The following is an 18,878-nucleotide window of genomic DNA, read 5'->3' on the forward strand; positions in this document are numbered from 1 at the left end:
GTTCCACCTTCAAGAAACCACGAATGAAAGCTGAGCTGGATGACATTCCTTGGAGAGAAGGACTAGTTCAAATAGATTAAAAGATAGGTTGAAAACCCACAAGTCGCTGTGCGGGGAAGCACAAAGTACTTGAATTTGATTGTGGCGGCCACAGGTGGCCAGGGGAGGTCAGTGGAGTGTGGAGTGACACGTGCCCTTTGAGGCTGATCGAAGACCAGACGTGCTTCTGCATTCTGGACCATCTGTAACAGTTTCCCTGAGCTCGGTGGGGGGTCTTAGTGGAAGGGCATCGCAGGGGTCAAGGCTAGAGGTAAACACGGCCCGGACCGAGAGAGGTCATGTGACTGACAGGGAAAGTTAGGGCGTCGTCTGCAAAGCATTAATGTGAGAAGCTCTACAAGCAGACGATTGGGACTTTGAACAGAGAGCTAGTGCTATCAAGACATCACTGTGACTTTTGTATATTCGTTTGCATAGTTTCCATTTATTCCCCCAAAAAATTATAAACGTTATATTCTTGTTTGATGCTGACTATTCATGGATTGTACGAATCATGCGGCCATCTCTCTGCATGATTTATTTTATGAAAAGAGCACACGGTAGAGAAGTGTATTTTCAGATGTCCTTGCATGTTCGGCACTGAATCCGGTCGTGAAAGGGGGACGGATGGTAAGAGAGCTTTTATATCTCCCGGCTAACAGCAGTCTTTTCAGCACAATTTTTTTTATCACCAATTCAGTGAATTTAATTATCAGTGGAGTTGTCATGGAAGCACTCCCGGGCACAGATCATCTGTCCTTGAAAACAGGCTGTTTGTGTGTCGAAAGGTTTCAGCAAGTATACAGATTAGAACAGGATTCTTAGGGGGGGGGGAATAAAGTGTATTATGCATGAATATCAACACATTGTATTGACATTTATTGGCATGGAAAGAATATTCACAAAAATAGATACATATTTATACCCTTAAAAATGGGATACAATAGGATAGTTTGGAGTCCAGGTGTCATTACCCCTACCCCTGCCTAATGCGCTGTAGCATGTGATGGGCCCTGGCCCGTGTGATTTGGGCATACGGCAGCGGGCCCCAGCTGTGGGTCTGGTCTTGTCTCTCCTGCTCTGTTGCCCATGTACTATGCTCCACTGGTATGGCAGGTCATGCTCATAAAAGGTGGAAGCGCAACTGGGAAATGAGCCCGTGTTAGAGCGATGAGAGACCGACACCTTTCTGGGAGCGTTAACAGGCACTGTGATCATGACACTGGATCAAATTTCAAACAGAAGCTTGCATGTGCAGCGAAAGGAAAATACTACATTGGTGTTAGACTCATATAATGTTAGTGTATCTAGTCAGATTCACTGAGTAACTGGATAAACAGCCGATTATGAAGTCGATGGGGAAAACAATTCCTTTCCTGATTAAGTATCCTTCCTTCTGGTCAGATTTAGGACTATCTGCACCAAATCCCAAACATCTCTATATGTGTGGCTCTCACACAGAACCCTTGTTGTCGTGACTTCATCTGACAGATATGTCTAATGTGCCCGAGTCACCTTTAGCTCTCAGATCTTTACAGGCTCTCATTGGAGAAGCACATAAAAGGAAAGAAAAAAACAATATGACAAACAATATTTGTTTGCAGTGAAGTGCTTGACAGCGATGCTGATCCACACTGTTTTATTGCAACTACCCCATCGTCTCCAAAGTAGACCCCCTCATGAGACAATACAGATTTAAAACGTGCACCGTTGAAAACTTGCTTTCACCAAAATAAGTCCGCGTCCTTCGTTTGTCTATGTGGTTCTGGGGGAGTTGATCAAACTAAACTGTTTATTACCCCGGAGTCCATTCAATCACTCTTTCATTCCCTTATCACTCTGTTTATCTGACGTTTATATTTGTTTTCTGACTCCATCCATCCACTTAATGCAACATTTTATTATCTACATTCATGCAGCAGCCTCTTTGGAAGGCAGCCTATTCTAAGCAACAAAAGCCGAGCACACGAGTCGACGTCTCGCCGGGATGTGCGGTGCGGAGAATTTGCATTTGTATGTGACAAATGTGCATCGGGTGTTATCATTGTGTGCCTCTGTTTAAAAAAAAGTTGATGGATAATCATTTAATAGAGAAAGCAACATAACACAACAGCATTTTCCACTTTTTAACTGCGACAAATTGTATTATGTGAAGCAGTGTATCATCAAATAACCAAACACCGCGAGCATGGTCACTGACTGAATGAAAATATTATGGGGTGTGTTGAAGCAGGACTCAGTGTATGAAAAAAAAAGAAAAGACTCTGGGTAGAGTAGCAGCCAGCTAAGGGAAACAAATTAAACTTGCAAGTGGCAGGTAGAGAAAGCTCCACAGGAGAAAGCAGAGGTGAGGACGTCACAGTCAAATAACTTGTGACATTTCTGACTAGAGCTGTTGATGAGATAGCACAAAGAATCACCCCACTGTGCCAAAACAGGTTCTTTCCCCACCATTTCATTTCTCCTCACAAGCATCAATGTGTAGAAAGAATAACAGCGTGGAGAAATTAGACTTTTCAAAAGTGTTTGGGGGAAGTTTGAAGTCACTGGCTCCTGAAGGGTTGGAGGTTTATGTGCAAAGCCAAAAGCTAGAGAGAGGAGAAGACTACAGTTTACGGCTGAAATACAAAATCTGAATCACGGCGTGAAACTCAGTCAGAGATTTTTTTTAATAAAAAGAATCAGTGATTTTTCTACTTCTTATTTAGGGAATTTGTATAGATCATGTTTTCAAATTTCATCTCTCTAAACAACAAATTAGAGTGACTTTCGTGCAGACTTACGACTTTGTCAAGGTCATTGTTAAGTGGATTTTGTCATAATGAACGCATGTCTGACTTATGGTTGATATCAAGGTTCTGGTCACGTAGACCTTGAAATTTAACCACAAAAACTAAATATGTTCATCAGCTTCTTCTTTTGTCAACTCTAGGTGAGGATCCAGTTTGTCTTACTCTTCTGTCTGACATTGTGTTTTCATTTCTAGTCCATGCTTCACACTTTAGCACAATGCACCAACTCTGAAGCACTAAGTAGCAATTAACACAATAATGACAATGACATTATAATACTTGAATGTCAGGAGAAAGGATAAATATGAATGGTCTTACCGAGTCTGTTGTCCAACGCTCCAAAGTCCAGAGAGTACTTCACCACGTGGTAGTTGTTCCAAACGTACAGCAGGTTGTCTCTGGGATTATAATCCACTGCGGCGATGTACTGGTAGGAGTTGGGGAATGGGATGTCCAGGAAGCCATCTTTGCTCAGCTCTGTGTTGTAGATGTAGTCGATCTTGTTTCCCGTCGCTTCGTTGTCGTCGTCCTCGTACACCGTCTTCACCACGTACAGGATCCCACAAATCATGAAGGCGTTGGACGCGGAGCGCTTGTCGTACGCCGTGTCCCAGGTCCCCTCGACGCGCAGCGTGTACGGGTTGAGCTGGCTGATGACGATCCGCCCGTTGTTCTGCTCGGTGGCGTAGATCACCCAAAGGCCGTTCTCATCAACGGCCAAGTCGATGTCGGACTTCCCTCCCCAGCGGTACGGGGACGTGTCGTGGTAGTTGGCGTTGGCGATAATGGCCTCGCCGCTCTTGATACGAGTCCGCAGGTCAAACTTGACAATATTGCGCGTGCGCTCCTTGTTGAAAAAGAGCGCCCCGTCGTACACCACAAAGCCGGTTCCGTCCACGCGGTGTGGGAGCTTGTAGGTTGTCGTGGGTCTCCCCGCGATGAAGTCCTCTTTGGATGAATACTCAGTCAATGTGTCGGTGCGATAGGGCGTCCAGGGCATGTAGTAGATCTTATCAGAGGCTTGGAGAGGGTCCTTGCACCAGGCGCCGGACTGGTGGTCCGACTCGAAGAGGTGCTCGCTCTGGTACACCCTGCGCAGAAGCCCTGGGCACAGGAATACTGAGGAGCCAAAATAGGGGAAAAACAAGTACAGAGTTACATTGGCAGGTATTACATGTCAATAGATGGAACAGCAACCGATGAATGAAACAGAAATAATGGTTCAACGTGCAGCTCAGTCTTATCCTCCAACCCTGAGTGGAGAAATGCCAAAGAGATCACTAGCTGTCAAAACAAGACAAATGAAGGATGGGAAACAACTTAGTAAGATCAATTAGTTTTGGATTGCCTTGACTTTACAGTGCACGAACCAACCAACATACTAACACAACCACCACTGTTACGATTTCAAGCGGTGACTCAAACTTATAAAAGTTCTGTTAGTCTCTGATTCTTAAAGCAATTAGCAACAATGACAATGAAGTAATGAATAATGTACAGATCAAGTGGGGTTAATTACATCTGACTTCATATAAGGCAAACACCACAGCACCTCTTATATGTGCAAATTTCTTCCTTTTATAGTTTTACTTTACCTTTTTTTAATCTACTCAATCCTATATAATTGCAGCATAAAAAAGGATTCATTCTTTTCTTTCATTAAACCACCCAAGTGGCCGTTCTTAGTCATAAGTATGAAACACAAAAACACAAAGAAATGTCTACGCTTTAATTATTGGCAGCGGCAGCCCTGAGGGGAGAAAGAGAAAGTAAGAAATGCAGTAATTACATCATCCATATAATGACTGCATGTCCATTATTTCATCCACGTGACGTTTCCCAGTCTGCATGATTTACAACGCCACACAAGGTAAACTGATTATACGTGAACTGGTTTCTGCTCAAATCTGATAAAGCCAGACCAAGGCAATACAGCTGGAGCAGGTCAATAGTGGGCCCCGCTTGGGAAAAGCTAATTCCTGCTCATTACGGGTTATCTGAGACCGGGACAATTTAAATTGTCCATCTTTCTTAACACATGATATCTACATTCATAGATGGCTGAACATGTCAATTAAACTGTACATTTTATTAGACACAGATACCTTTAAAACGACAAAAACAATATTAAAGAAAATGGCCACTGTAAAAGTCTGACAGACAGGAACAATCAATAATGTAGACAGTGCAGTTTTTTCCCTTTTTCCACAGGTCTGGGCCCAGAATGCATCACGAATGGAAGCAGAGTGCATGTGAAGGCTGCCTTTGCTGTAATGGGCCACGAGCCTGACACGGCGCTGACAGGTTCTTTGCCGCAGAGGTACAAAAAAAAAAAAGCTGAGCGCTCCGAGGAGCCGGAGAAGAAAGAGACAGTGGAGAAAACAGAGGCTTCCTTCCCCTTGTAATCTCTTAAGATTAAACATGTTGTCTACCTGCGGGGTGAAAAATGTGCCAAGATGCGTCCCGGTGACACGGCGCCTCGGCACACATCTCAGCGGCGGCTCCGCTAAACGCTAAAAGGGAGGGGGGGGGTGTTTTCATTTCTACGCTGGAAAGAGACGAGTCGTGCCGGAGTACGGGGTCGGGGTGGGTGAGCTTTGTACTCGCGGCACACAGAACCCGGAAAGAAGTTGTGGAAATTTGCTTTTGAAGGGTGGAAGCACAGAGATGGAGTGAATGAGCGGTATGTTTGAAAAAAGTGACACAAAAGCAAGTCGTGGTCTTTCATGGGGAATTGACAGAAAGTGTTACCTTGACATCTCCACAAAATGTTGTCCAACCCCCCCCCCCCCCCCTTCACCTTCATTTCTCATTCTCTTCACCCACGGATTTCAGTGATATGTCACTAATTAACGACGACGATGAAACGGGTGAATTTATCGCGCGGCTATTAAAACCGAACTCTTGACTCTTGTTTAATGATTCCATTTACATCTTTGACTTCACTCCAGCGTCGTGGTTAATGTCTGACACAGGACATATTTCCCACCCGCGCAAAAAAGGTGTGACGACAAACACGGCGCTCCTGGGGCACGTGGGAGGATTTTTTTTAGCGTGGCGCCGATGAGGTCGAAAACAACGCCGGCTGTGATCCACCTCCAGTATCGGCTGGCGAGTCCCTGAAGGTTATGGCCATCATCGTGTTAGAGCCATAATCAAAAAATGCTGACAGCTTATTGGACAAGCCATCGATCACCTCTCCTTTAATATTATGCAGCTGATAAAGCAGAGCGGGAATAATCTTCGGTTATTACACGGAGGAAAAACATCGTGATTCCAGCAGAGGGGGGGGAGCGGGTCTTTTAATGACCCCGGCCATAAAGAACGATTATATATATATATGGGGACGTCACAAGACCTTCGAGATGTGACGGCCCTGGAGACCAAGGAGTGAAGATGAGAATTCATTGTTCTGGATGCACACGACCGAATGAGAGAAAGAATTATGTCGTCAGGTAACACTTTCATTTTCCCCATGAATGACATCTGTAACCACGCCGGTGAACCACACAATGAGAGCAGACCTAGAAACCTGCGTTTGGCAACCCGTCACCAAAATAAAAAAATATATAAAAGCAAGCATATAACAAAATGAATATGGCGGTGAAAAAAAATGGAAAAGTTGTTGGCATTTAGTTACCTTTTTGTTCCACTTCTATATTTAGGCATGAAGGGGAGAGAGAAAGACAGAAATAAAGAACAGATTAATGATGTCATAACTGTCTTTATTTTACAACAGTCACACAAAAGTATAACGGGAGGTTAGTGGAGGAGACACGTTATATCAAACTGAAAGCTTTCAGAGAGGAGAGAAAAAAGAATAACAAGTCCTGCATCACACAAAACCCCTGGAGGAAGAAAGACAGATTAATCAGGTCTTAAACTGTAAAACATGTTTGCGAGATGTGAACGTGTAAAACAGATGTAACAGCACGTCATTACTTTCTGCAGCCATAAAATGTTTCGAGTTGATGGTGCAACTGGGAGGGAAAATGCAAATCAGGTGTATTTCACATTGCTCAGTTCAAAAATCCCCAACTGAAAATCAAATTTGATCACTAATGACCTAAACAGACTGATAAGACAACATGTTTACATGCATAGCTAATGTGTTAGCAAATGCTATTTACACTATACTTAGCAACATAAGGATTATTACTATGAGTACACTGTTAAGTGTCCTGTTGGCTCTATTTTGGTCTCAACCAACTACTCTCTGACCCCTGAGCAAATCAATACTACACAACACTTAAGAGCTCGCCACTATCTTTGTGTGTCTTGTACCGTGAGTTGTGTAGTAAACATCTCCCTGCCGCTAAAGTAACTGACTGAAGCAGTGAGATCATCAAAAACATATTGTCAGCCATTAAAACCAGAACAACAAGCTGAAAGACACCACAACACACCAGAGACATGGAAGATTAAATTATTAATATCACTATTATCAATTAGTCCAGCTTCAGTCGCTAGTATGCACTGGTAAATATAGTATTGACTTGCAAGAAAATTGCATTCTTCCATGTAAAATATACTATAACTTCATGTATAAGTGAGATGTACAATGCATTTTTGTTGTACAGCAAGAACAACCTTGGAGGCTGAACAACTGAGGCCCTTACGTCTTAACTCAATATATCACTTCCTCTGTGGACAAGCTTTTCATGTCAGTCAGGGTATTTTTCTGGTCTCCTCCATTTGTAGCAGGGGCTGGATTCCACCCAGCGAGCCTGCTCCTGTCCCTTCCCCTCCGGTAATCCTGGTTCTAATAAGAGAGGATTAACCTCTGTTACCGGGGCTTACAAGAGTCCTCTCCTCCAAATGGAGAGTGCAACAGAGTGGGCTGTGGAGGTCAGTGTGCAGGGGCAAGCAGGGGTAAAGTTTGAGAGATGGGGAAAGTTATTAGAGGTGAACAATATGAACGCAAGGCAGTGAGCCAATGCAAAAACGGAGCCGGAGGCGGAGCCGGGTTCGGACAGGGAGGGGGAGAGCAGGAGAGAGAGGAATGACGGGGATGGGAGAAGCTTTCATCTGGGTTTACCTCTGGGTCGGACCTAATCAACGGTTACAAAGTTGATAGTCCATTCTAGGCCCACACAACAACAGCTCTAGGCTACATCAAAGCCAATATTACTAGCGACTCGAATTTGACAATAACTTCTAACACCATGGATCAAATCAAAGCAAACAGCCAAACATCTCAGATCGAAGCCCGTTCCCCTCCCACGAGCGGCGGCCTCACAGCAGGGGCCCGCGCTGGGGGCCGGCCATTTCTAATTGAGCGATCGCTAACAGCGGCGAGGGGAGAGGGGGGGTAATGATCTAGAGAGAAGGCATTAGTGGCGGGGACGTGAGAAGTAGTACGGGACGCAAAGCGCCGGGGGAGGTGCTGTGGGAAGGGAGTAAAAAAAAGGATGTGGATGAAATCCGTGACGAGGGGACGTGCACTCTCCCCGGGGGGGGGGGGGGGGGCTTCTCGCTTGACCAGAGGACGCCGCCTGAGGTCACCCGTCAAATCGCTCCAACCAATTTGTCCACCAGTGTTTCACTGCATTAAGTGTATTGTACGAGCTGAGATGTGCCAATCTCCCTCTGTCACCGACACAAGGAGCGGCTTGGAGAAGCAGAGTGAGACGGAGAATTGATTCATTGGAAAGGCTTCTTTTTTTTTTTTTTACTCCACCCGCCAGCCCCCATCGTGACCTTAATACAATTTGGCTCACGGCTGTCAGTGAGTAACTAAAAAGCACTTAGCTCTCTCATCTTTTCCTCCTTCCTCAATGCCCCCCCCCCCCCGTGTCGTGTTAAAAATATGCAGATGAATCTAAATACAATTTAAAAAAAGCAAGGTGTTTTTTGTTTCAGAGCTACTCTCAGGTTTGTGAAAGGGTCACATGCTCCACCACCAAATGAAAAACACCTCTAAGCATTGATTCATGATTCCGACGTCTGTACTTCAACTACAAAACACTTGAAGAATCATTTCCCTGCTATTTAAGGACACACAGGGAGCATCTAATGGATCATTTAGCCTCTTGATGTCCTTTCGGTTCCACATTATCTTTTCTTATAATGGCTGTGAGTACAAATACCTGTTTTATCTATGGTCCACACATTTAGAAATGAATTGTGCTCATCCTACCACCTGCCAACATGCTGTGCTTCAAAGTGTCTTATTTGAATTAGCGATCAGGATCTGACTGACCATCAAATTATTCAGAAAGCAGACATGGAGAATTAGGAAGAAATACGCAAACTCCATGATGGGTGTTTGGGGGCCACACACCAAGCTGGAGATAACAGGTGGGCTCTTGATATTCTTTCAGCCTCTTCAGGGGCCGGGGCTGCTTCCCAGTTATAATTTGACAATTATCTTGATGGATGATCAGAGAAGTCTGTCACCTGACACACGAAGATTCATCGTTGTGCTTTCGCGACGACAGTTGGTACCTCGAGATGAGTTGAGAAGGTTTGGCAACATTTTCCTGAGAGGGAAAGAGATGACCAGCTGGAGGCGTCTTTCCTCGGATGCCAAAACAAACCGGGAGGAAATGCCATCACTGGCGAGGAGAGAAAAATCAAAAATCCCCTCGAAATGTACACATCTCCTGGACAAGAGTCTGGTATTGTGCATTAAGTATCTGGTGTGGATTCACCGAGGATGGGAGCTGACCTACCCTATGGCTGCTGAGAAGCTGCACCACAGCAGTTTGGGGTTAAGTGCCTTGCTCAAAGGCATCTGAAGTGCTCATTCACTCCAAGCAAGTGGTTTATATAGGGACTGGGTCAAGGACAAACAAAAAAACAGCTGCCGGTACTAAAACCGGGAACATTTATTTTTATTATCAATCTGTCAGATGAGTGTTTTCCTATGCAAGTGTCCGACCAGGTCATAGATGGTGAGTAAATGTACGCCAGGAGCCAGGTTGGAGTTAATCCTGGCAACAGGTTTTGGGCAAAACAATAACTCACTGATGTGTGTGCACGTGGCTCGTATCGGTTTGGCTGCTCCACGGCTCCTCCTGCCAAACACATGAAGGCAAACCTGGTTGATTCTGCAGCTCGTCTAATTGGTCAAGCTGTTGTTGCAAATTTAATAAGCTGAAAAAGCAAGCTACGTATATGGCATTGCCTTATTTTTTTTGAATGGTGATAAAGGAGTGTAGCAGCTGTTCAATACTATGGAGAATCTACAGTAGACGCAAGAACAAACTGTTTTGTGGTGTGGACGTAATTCAGCTTTGATGGCGAATAACAGGAGCTAAAAAGTCCTGAAGTATCCCGATGTTCAGCCACACGACGCCTAACATATAAAAACAGATTATGCATATATAATCTTTCGGAATGGGGATAAGATTTGAAGTTTTGAATCCTTCTATATTCCGTTTTAGTTTGGACCAATCGCACCAGAGAGCGAAAGAGGATGGAACAGACGAACTGAAATGCATCTGCTTTCAGCTTTTTAATATTTCTGCATTCATATATGAAGAAAGCTCTTGATGGAGATAATCCAAAATATTATTTTGCCCTAAATCGCTGGGTTTTGTCCCATGTGATAAAGGATGCTAGTCGGACAGTAAATATTAGCCGTGTGCAATTTGGTTCAGCTCCAATTAAAACCGGGATGTAGTGAATCAAATAAAAGTGTGGACTGCTGGGCCTTGGCGGCGGTATGCTCTACTAAGTGCCATTCCAGTTATTTAGTGAAAAATGATACTGCCGATGCATAATGCTGTCCATCGTGTATCTCCTTCAGATAACGCACGAGTTAAATATAAATTCCACCTGAGATGTCCCCCTGCATGCTCATTCCAGTGTAGTTGCTACTTGAGACGCAGGCGGCGCAGCTAACGCACGGGGACCTTTAGCTTCTGGGAAACGCAGGCCCCTGTCGTGTGAGCGGCAGCTGTATGGATTTTCATTTGAATAATTAATGCTTCCCAATCTCACACTAATGGTCGAGAGGTATCAGAATGGTATCATTAGCCGCTAATAGAGATTCATGGCGGAATGGCTGCAATATTTTTTGCAATATCTCTCCCACCCGTCTTTCTTCCATCCCGTCTCCATCTCTCTCTCTCTCTCCCTCCGAGCCGAGGAGTTGCGAGAGTGCGAACCCCCTTAACTCCATCCCATCAGCTTTTTAATTAATGACACAAATTACGGGGCTTTGAATAGCATGTGCCTAAGGATGGGGGAGGACGTGCAGGCCGCCATCTCTCTTTCTCCGAATTCTCTCTTCATCTCACACATTTCTCTTCCCCCCCCCCCCCCCCCTTGCTATCATTTCCCTCGGCTGGTGCTCGTGAGTCGCCCATACCATCATTACAGGTTCCATTTCTCAACAGTCCCCCCCCCCCACACCCCCTTCAAACACTTGTCTGCTCTCTTTGTGCTCCCTTTCTCGTATCTTCTCCCCGGTGTCTCCTTTCCGTCTCCGTCGCGTTCTCTCTCTCTCCCCCTCCTATTGGGCGAGTGCGGCTATGCTATCTCATAACCTTGACAATGCAGGGTGCTCGGTGTGCGTGTCTGAGCATGCGCCCGCGTGGGTTTGTCTCTCTTCGAGGGGACAGGTGCAAGGACTTGGCGTCCGTCCTGCCTGCTACCCACGGAGAAAAAGACGAGAGCAGCCCGGGCAAAACAAAATTAAAGACATTTCCGCGGAACTCAGCGGCAACTGGAGCAGGAATAACCTGATTGCACTTTCTGTAATATGTCTTGATTTTTCAAGGACCTTGGAATTATGGCGGAGAATGGAGGGCTGCGGGAGGTCGTGGGGGGGGGCGGTAGAGAAAGCTACAAGGGTGTCTGCTGTGTCGGCTGGACACGCTGGAGCACCAGTGAACAAAGAAAGCAATGAAATAAAAAGAGAAAAAGACAAAAGAAGTGGAAAAAAGGAGCTTTGATTAGTCGGGTTATCATTAAAAGGCGAGACCCCCTGGGGAGGCCAATCTCTAATTAGAGCTACATCCTCGACACTTGGCATCCCAACAAGTCTTTCAGACGTGCGTGCGAGATTGTGGGAACGTGTGTGGGTTCGCTAGTGGAGGGAGAAGCATCAAGATGAAAGCATTGCTCGTGTTATATAAATGGAAGTGTTTATGAAGATTTCTGGAAGCTGGCTCGGCGTGCAGCGGCATTTATTCCGATATGTCGCAGCACATTTGGGTCTGTGACCGTATCCAGGATGTGCGTTGGAGAGCCAAAGAGCAGCGGCTAGAAAACAAGCAGCTGATAGATCACACCAGCTTATATAGCCATTAGTGGGGAGAAACAGTTTCCACATGTCCAGATTCACCCCTGTCCTACCGCCATTTATCCACTTTGGTAATCACCGCTTCCCCTGGGCAATTATCACCTCCTCTCAACTGGGGAAGTAATATCTTTTTTTTTGTGTAAAAGGGCCATTGTTAATCTCGACCCTCCCAAAAGGACTACGCTCTTATTATGAAAATCCCTGTAAACACTGTGCAACCACAAATATGGGGACAATGTGTTATTTGTTATTATATTCCAGTGAATCAGGAAGTTTTCGTTATAAATTGTTTGATGATGGATTAATCATCTTGATCAAACGTTTTTACAAAATTCTGTTCGTTAAATTAACTATTTCAAAATATAATTCAAATATAAATTGGATTGACTTCTGCAGACATCGATATAAAGTTTCTCAAAGAACAATAAATAAATGATGTTATAAGTTAAACAAAATATTGATATAGCAATATTATTTTGAACTATATTCCACAGCCCTATAAATAAAAGTGCCTTCCCTCACTCTCCTGATCAATAAGGTATTTAAAGTCCTAGTGAGGTAAAGATTTTGAGTTTACATAGAAGGAAAAACATTAGTGAAGCTGAGCCATGACTCATAAACCCAGGACACTAAAAGCAGCTAGATATGATGAATTTTATTATTCATACCTCAAAATATTGACCTCAATTATATGTGTTGTACTCGCCCTACAGAAGTGAAAGAACATATATAAAAAGTAAGTTGTCGACCCATCCTGCACCACCTTCCTCACATGAATACTTTGTGTTAAGGTGTTGGTGCTAGAGTAATGCAGTTTGACAGCACATGATGTCCCCCCCATTCAAAGTGAATGAGCAGTATAGTCGAAGCCCAAAACTGCCACATCACCTACCAGTGCATGCATCTCACCAATGAGACGCTTGAGGGGAAAGGAATCCAAGTACCATGCATTCCTATTCCTATGCATATACAAAAAAAAATATATATGAAAAAAATGGATCGGAAAGTGTGACTTCAGTTCCATTCTAAGACCTAAAAGGGAGAAAGTCTTCAAAAGCCGGAATTCTCTGCAAAGCGGGGGTTTTAAAAATAATGTGTTGTGACAAGATCCATCTCTGCAAACTCCGGGCGTGACACTGGTGAGAATCTGGAGAGTGAGATATGAAAGTCATCGTCATCGGAGCGTGCTGCGCGGCTTTGGGAGTGGTCAGCTGTCACTGAGTGATGAGATGGCGTTAAAGCTTCCCCCCCTGCCCCCCTCGCCCCCTCCCACACGGGAAGGAGTGGAGCTGGTCATCCAGGTGGGTAGGGGGGTGGGGGGGAACGCTGTGTGAACAAGCAGGCTAATGCTCACTGGCATTTCAGCGGGAGGGGGGGGGGCGCGCGGAGGGTGTGGCTGTGTGATGTATCGGCTGTCACGTTTGTTGACGCCCACGCTGCACCTGATGAACGTGGAGCCGAGGGCCCAAGGGCAAAGGGCCACCGAGCCTCCACCCAATCTGCTTAGTTGATTTACTGACGGCGTGGAAAAGAGCAATCTGCTCCTCAGAAGACTCCAGAGTTGCCATAACGTATGAGTGGGAGCAACTAGTAAAACAAATCCATATTTTTAGAAAACTAACTAAGTGTCGGGGCATTGAAACAATTAGGCCGGGAGTTGACGCCATGCAGCCCTGTCCTGGTCACACAGGTGGTGTTTGCTGGAGGTGTGACCGCTGGATAACAGGCCCTGTAATCACACCTGATTACGCCCAAACGACAGAGTGCCTGGTAGCCATGTGCAGGGCATCAATTCCATGGCGCCACTTGCCAACACAGAAGGCCGGAGATTGGAAGCAGGTGTTCGGGTAAAAATTGCCAAAACAATCCATCCCATTATTCGATTAGAGCCCCCCCCCGACCCCCCCTGCTAGGTGTGTTAATATTAGCAAAATGAATTAAAAACGAATTAGGCGAGTTGGAAATAAAAGAACAAGGACACGTCGCGTGGCAAGTCGGCGGAGGAGGAGAGGAGTGAGCCCGGGATTACGCCGCTCGGCTCAAATCAGGGAATTGATTGCATGATTATGTGGCCCTGGCTTAGCTTTTCAGAGCCAGAGCCATATCTGACAGGGCTGAGCTGGATCCCACTGCGCGACAGAGGATTTTACATTGTCCTTATTAGCTACAAACAGTGGGGGGGGGGGAACGAGTGGCTTATGTATAGCAACACACTGACAGCAGGTTTTTCTTCGTTTGTTCTGTCACTCTCTTCTTTTTCTCTGAATTTCACTCTCTCCATCTCCATCGTCCTGCACACGCTGAAGTTTCACTTAAAAAAAACGTGCAATTAGCCCCTATACCTCGTTTCTGTTGGACGACGGGTTCGCCAGCTCGCCTGAACTAAATCAGTCACTTTCCGAAAGACTCCGCGCTCCAGCTAATTACTGGAAGGAGGCGGTTGATACCGTGGAGCGAGGACATGAAACGCAACAGGAAGCTGTCAACAACAGAGAGATTCTCCCTCTCACGGACACGGCCACGCAAGTTTGACTGCATTTTCTTGTGCGAGTCGGAGGATTCAAAGGGGGGGGGCCTGGATGTAAGCATTTCATTTCTACGGAGGAAGAGCACATGGGCATGTTGGGAGTCCGACGCAGTTGTGCTTACCTCTCATAAGCCCCGACCTTTGGGAGGAGCTATTAAAGTGAAAGTTGCACGGCCAGGAAGGGGGCGGAGGCGAGATGTTTTAATAGGGCACTCGGAGAATAGGCGAGCGTTCCCTCCGCTGAACTGGGGAGAGTCAAGGTGAGAGGGCGGAGGCAGAGACGGATGTCGGCCGACCGGAGCACGGTTGTGTTTATGAGTCATTTTAAAGGGTCGGCGCATGACTCCTGCCCGAGGGAGGCCTCGCTCATCTGTAGAGTGCAGGGAGGAGCAAACAGGAAGTGCACGAGAACGGATTCTGAAATTAAAACGTCTTTTTCCAAAAGCTCAAGTAGTTTCATTCCAACTGCAGCCGAAATATGAAAATATGACGGATTGCCTTGAGCGGTGACACTGCCACACAGCACAGGGCAAAGCCTGGCACTATCATTCCATTATAACTGATGTAGCAGATCAAATAGCAAATTAATCAAATTCAATATTGCATCTGCGGCACGTGTCCATCGATTCAGCACACCCATGCAGGATTATTAGGGGGCGGCTCATATCCTACGATCATGCCGGCTCATGAAGACATAAGGAACAGGGGCGGAGATTTATCCTAAAAGAGAAGAAGCTCCGATTAGGGCAAATCCAGATATTTTGTGGGGGGGGTAAGGGGGCACTTAGTGACAGCACTTAAAGGACAAGTAAGTGAGTGTAAGTGAAAGGGAGGGTGGCTTGGAAGAAGAGGAGAGTATTAGGGAGGGCCTGTCAGAGGAATACAGAGTCCAGGCTCCATCGCCGGCGGGGAGTCGGAGTCACGGGCGGCTGCTTCTCTTATTAAACACTCAAATCCTTCAGTCTGTCTCGAGAAGGCGGTAAAGAGACTTGTGTTAAAAGCCCATCCACAAGTGAGCTCTCGCGGTGTGAAACTTTACTCCCTGATTATTTCGAACAGGATTAATCTATTTAGGATTTAGTATCTTATTAATTATGCAGGTAAGGTAGTTTCTCAAGTAAGACGCAGATAACAGGCTCTGAATGTGGCTCCAAAAGGGTCCGACTGCTTCCATCGTCCACCGGCCCCCCCACACGTGAACTAGATCCCCGTCATGTTATAACCTGCATCTGAAAATCCGTCTCCAGTGGCCGCTACTGATTACACTCAACACACAAATAAACGCCTACGCCTCTTCTGTAATGTTTACGCGCCGCCAGCAGAATGTTTAACCCTCTACAAGGTGGGGCCGTCTCCCCCCCCCCTAGTGCACCACTAATAGGCGTCCCCCGATGTTACAGCAACAAAGCTGCCAGGGAACACTGGCTCACTGTTCCGTGTTTGGACTCGGCTTCTCAAAAATGGAACGATGATTATATTGTTAAGGAAAACGAAAGAGGAGCCTGGCAGGTTGGTGGTTGAGACAGACGACTGAATGGGGGGAGCGCCATGCATCCCAGGAGACCGGGGGGGCACTTACTTTGTGTCGCTTGGATCGTGACAGAGCGGCAAAACCAAGCCTCTGCATTTCATGGGAACATTTTTACCTGAGAGTCATGATATGTGACAAATAAGACACCAGAAGTCAGTGTAATGGAATCTGATGGGAACTTTTGCAAAAAGGGTTCAGGGGGGAGAATTCAATCAGGTTTGAGCAAAGTCACTCCTGTATTGATCTCTACTGGTGGAAGGTGGGATTCGAGCCCTAACTACTGATCACTATGGATGAAATAGATCCAGGAGAATCGCTATAAGACTAAAGGGCAGAGGTGTGGTGTCACTAAGATCGGGACACACCAGGATTACAAAGCCACGTGAGAGTATGCCCCAAATATAAACGATGAAAAGTGACAGTTTCCCCTTGAAGGGAAGTAGGTAAGCACAAAAACCAATCAATCACATCAAGAAATTATAAATAAGGATGTAAAATATCGCCCCAGTTTCACTTTGCTCGCTAAAAACAGTTCAAACATCAGCGTTTCAGTGAATTACTGGTAAACAAGACTTGAGTAGAACTGTTGAGTTCTGCAAGTCCACACTGTGAGTGTGTACATACCTAAACGGTCTTTGCACATGAACAAAAAGGCAAATAAACAACACAATAATCCCATATAATTTGCATTTGGTTCGTTAATTTTGTCTGGGCTACATCCTATCCTTTTAAAGACTGGCAATCTGTGAATAACGGCAAACATATTGGATAAATCCACAAACATTTCAAATTGGATAGAAGAGGAAGTTCTTCTTAAACTATTGATGCTTCCAAAAGGGACATTGTCAACTACACACGTTCCGATTGGTTAGACCTGGGTCCTGGCTGCAGAGTGTGCAGAAGGTGTAACTGTAACATTGCAGCCCCTCTCTACGGGGGGGGGTGTTAGATACTGTCAGAGAGGTAAGACACCGACACCGGGGAGCTGAGATGGCAAAATGTGCATATGTCAGAGTCGGCTACAAAAGAGCCGCCTGTCAAGCCGGGGATCACAGGTCCAGATAGTTTTTGTTGCTGCACACACATGAAAGTGCCTGTCAGGCAGACAGCTGAGGGAGCCATGATCACATGTTCAAAAGGTGGGTTTCATCTGAATTGCTAGAGTTAGCCTGGACCTGGCAAGCTGCAGACGAGACAGATAACTGACCCACGATCAGATATTTTGGTTTTTCATGTCATTTCTGAGCAGTGTGTCGGGATTTTGGCAGGAAGAGTTTGGTGTTCCACTTTAGAGGTCATCCTAACACAATAGCTAAGGTCGCATGGCAACGTCCACTCCACTTCCTCTGGCCTCACCTGGACTTCCTGTCTGCGTGCTCATCCTGTTGCCCCCCCGCCGATCCTTCCAGTCCCTGCCCAAATGTTTCCACCTCAACTTACCCGAAGCCAGATTAGTGCTTCTAACCTGCCGCACTAATTAAAAGCTGCTTCTTTCTCCATTTACTCCCGTCAGAGAGGCCTCCACTTTGAGCACTAACTGGCAACTTTGATTCTAATGAAAGTCAAGTGGTCGTTCTTGCTGCAGCGACAACAGAGACGTGACTTAATCAGACGTGATTCCTCAAAGATATAAAAGAAATGCTGTGAACTGGGGGAGCTGATGGGAAGGCAGTGACGGGCTCATACTAACAGGTGTGCAGTCGTTTTCTTGTCAGCATTCCCACACAGCGGCAGTTATTCTGGGGAAACAAATCTACATCTGTCTAAGATTATTTGCCTGTCGTGTCACATTAATCGAATCCCTTTACGACACTTACTTTATCCTGAATAAATTGTGCAGCCATTATCCCACAGAGGATGCTCAGTGTCGACACAATTGACGCCGTGTGGGATGAGGGGAAAATGAAGAAAATGTTAATGTCTTGTCAGTTTCAACAAAGACTCAAACGGCTGATGAACAGCATCGTGTCAATGGAAAACACCGGCCTGTACCGCTGTATTGTTTTTCACATGTAGATGACATTGTGAATAATATTTCACGACCTCATGCGGGGTGTTGGCGTTTTTTTCTCAAATAACATGAATCATCGCCCGTCTGTGTTTTTCAATCTGTGCGACTCGACTGCATGTGATATTTGTGCATTTGAACACACCACAAGCGTGTTGATGATGAGTCACGGCTGGTTGGAGGATCTGAGAACGAGTGGGAGCATCAGTGGGAGCGTGAGCACGGAGGGATACATACTGTAAGGGACGCATTCGTACTGGACCTCCAGGTACTTGTAGGTCCCGGGACAAGGGTCGGGGAATACGTCCGGTCCGGCCACGACAGCACACTGGGTCCGGTTATTGCATCTGAAAAGGGAAGCAAACAAAAAAAAAAGGTTAATTTTAATTAGTTTAAACATGGATCCAAGCGCAACAACAAACAACCCAGTCCTTCATATTGGCCACAATGAGTTGATAGTTGTTTGGTGTTTGGTTAGTGAAGCGGAAACTATTTAATTCTGCAGCAATACCCATGACAGTTATACTACACTTTGCATTAAAATGTTGCATCCAGTCTCTTCTCTAATAAAATATACATATATATATATACATAAAACATGTATATTCTGACTATAGACTGTATATAAAAATGGACGATCCAGAATATTTTGGCTTTGTTTCTGGACAGTGGGAGGAAGTAGAGACGTGCCATCCATCTTTATAGACAGTGTATGGTTTGGACCTGTA

The 18,878-nt window shown here is 45.6% G+C and overlaps 1 protein-coding gene across 1 annotated transcript in view; it reads right to left on the reverse strand.

Annotated features, from left to right (window-relative positions):
- Positions 1-18,878, reverse strand: part of LOC128430603 (adhesion G protein-coupled receptor L3) — a 124,339-nt gene that overhangs the window by 79,541 nt on the left and 25,920 nt on the right. Inside the window, exons 2-4 of the mRNA XM_053416707.1 lie at positions 18,388-18,497; positions 6,472-6,486; positions 3,150-3,950 (exon numbers count right to left, since the gene is read on the reverse strand). Of these exons, the coding sequence (XP_053272682.1) occupies positions 3,150-3,950; positions 6,472-6,486; positions 18,388-18,497 (926 nt within the window). The remainder of the gene's footprint in view (positions 1-3,149; positions 3,951-6,471; positions 6,487-18,387; positions 18,498-18,878) is intronic.

The sequence above is a fragment of the Pleuronectes platessa genome, chromosome 23 (assembly GCF_947347685.1).
Source record: "Pleuronectes platessa chromosome 23, fPlePla1.1, whole genome shotgun sequence".
NCBI lineage: Eukaryota > Metazoa > Chordata > Actinopteri > Pleuronectiformes > Pleuronectidae > Pleuronectes > Pleuronectes platessa.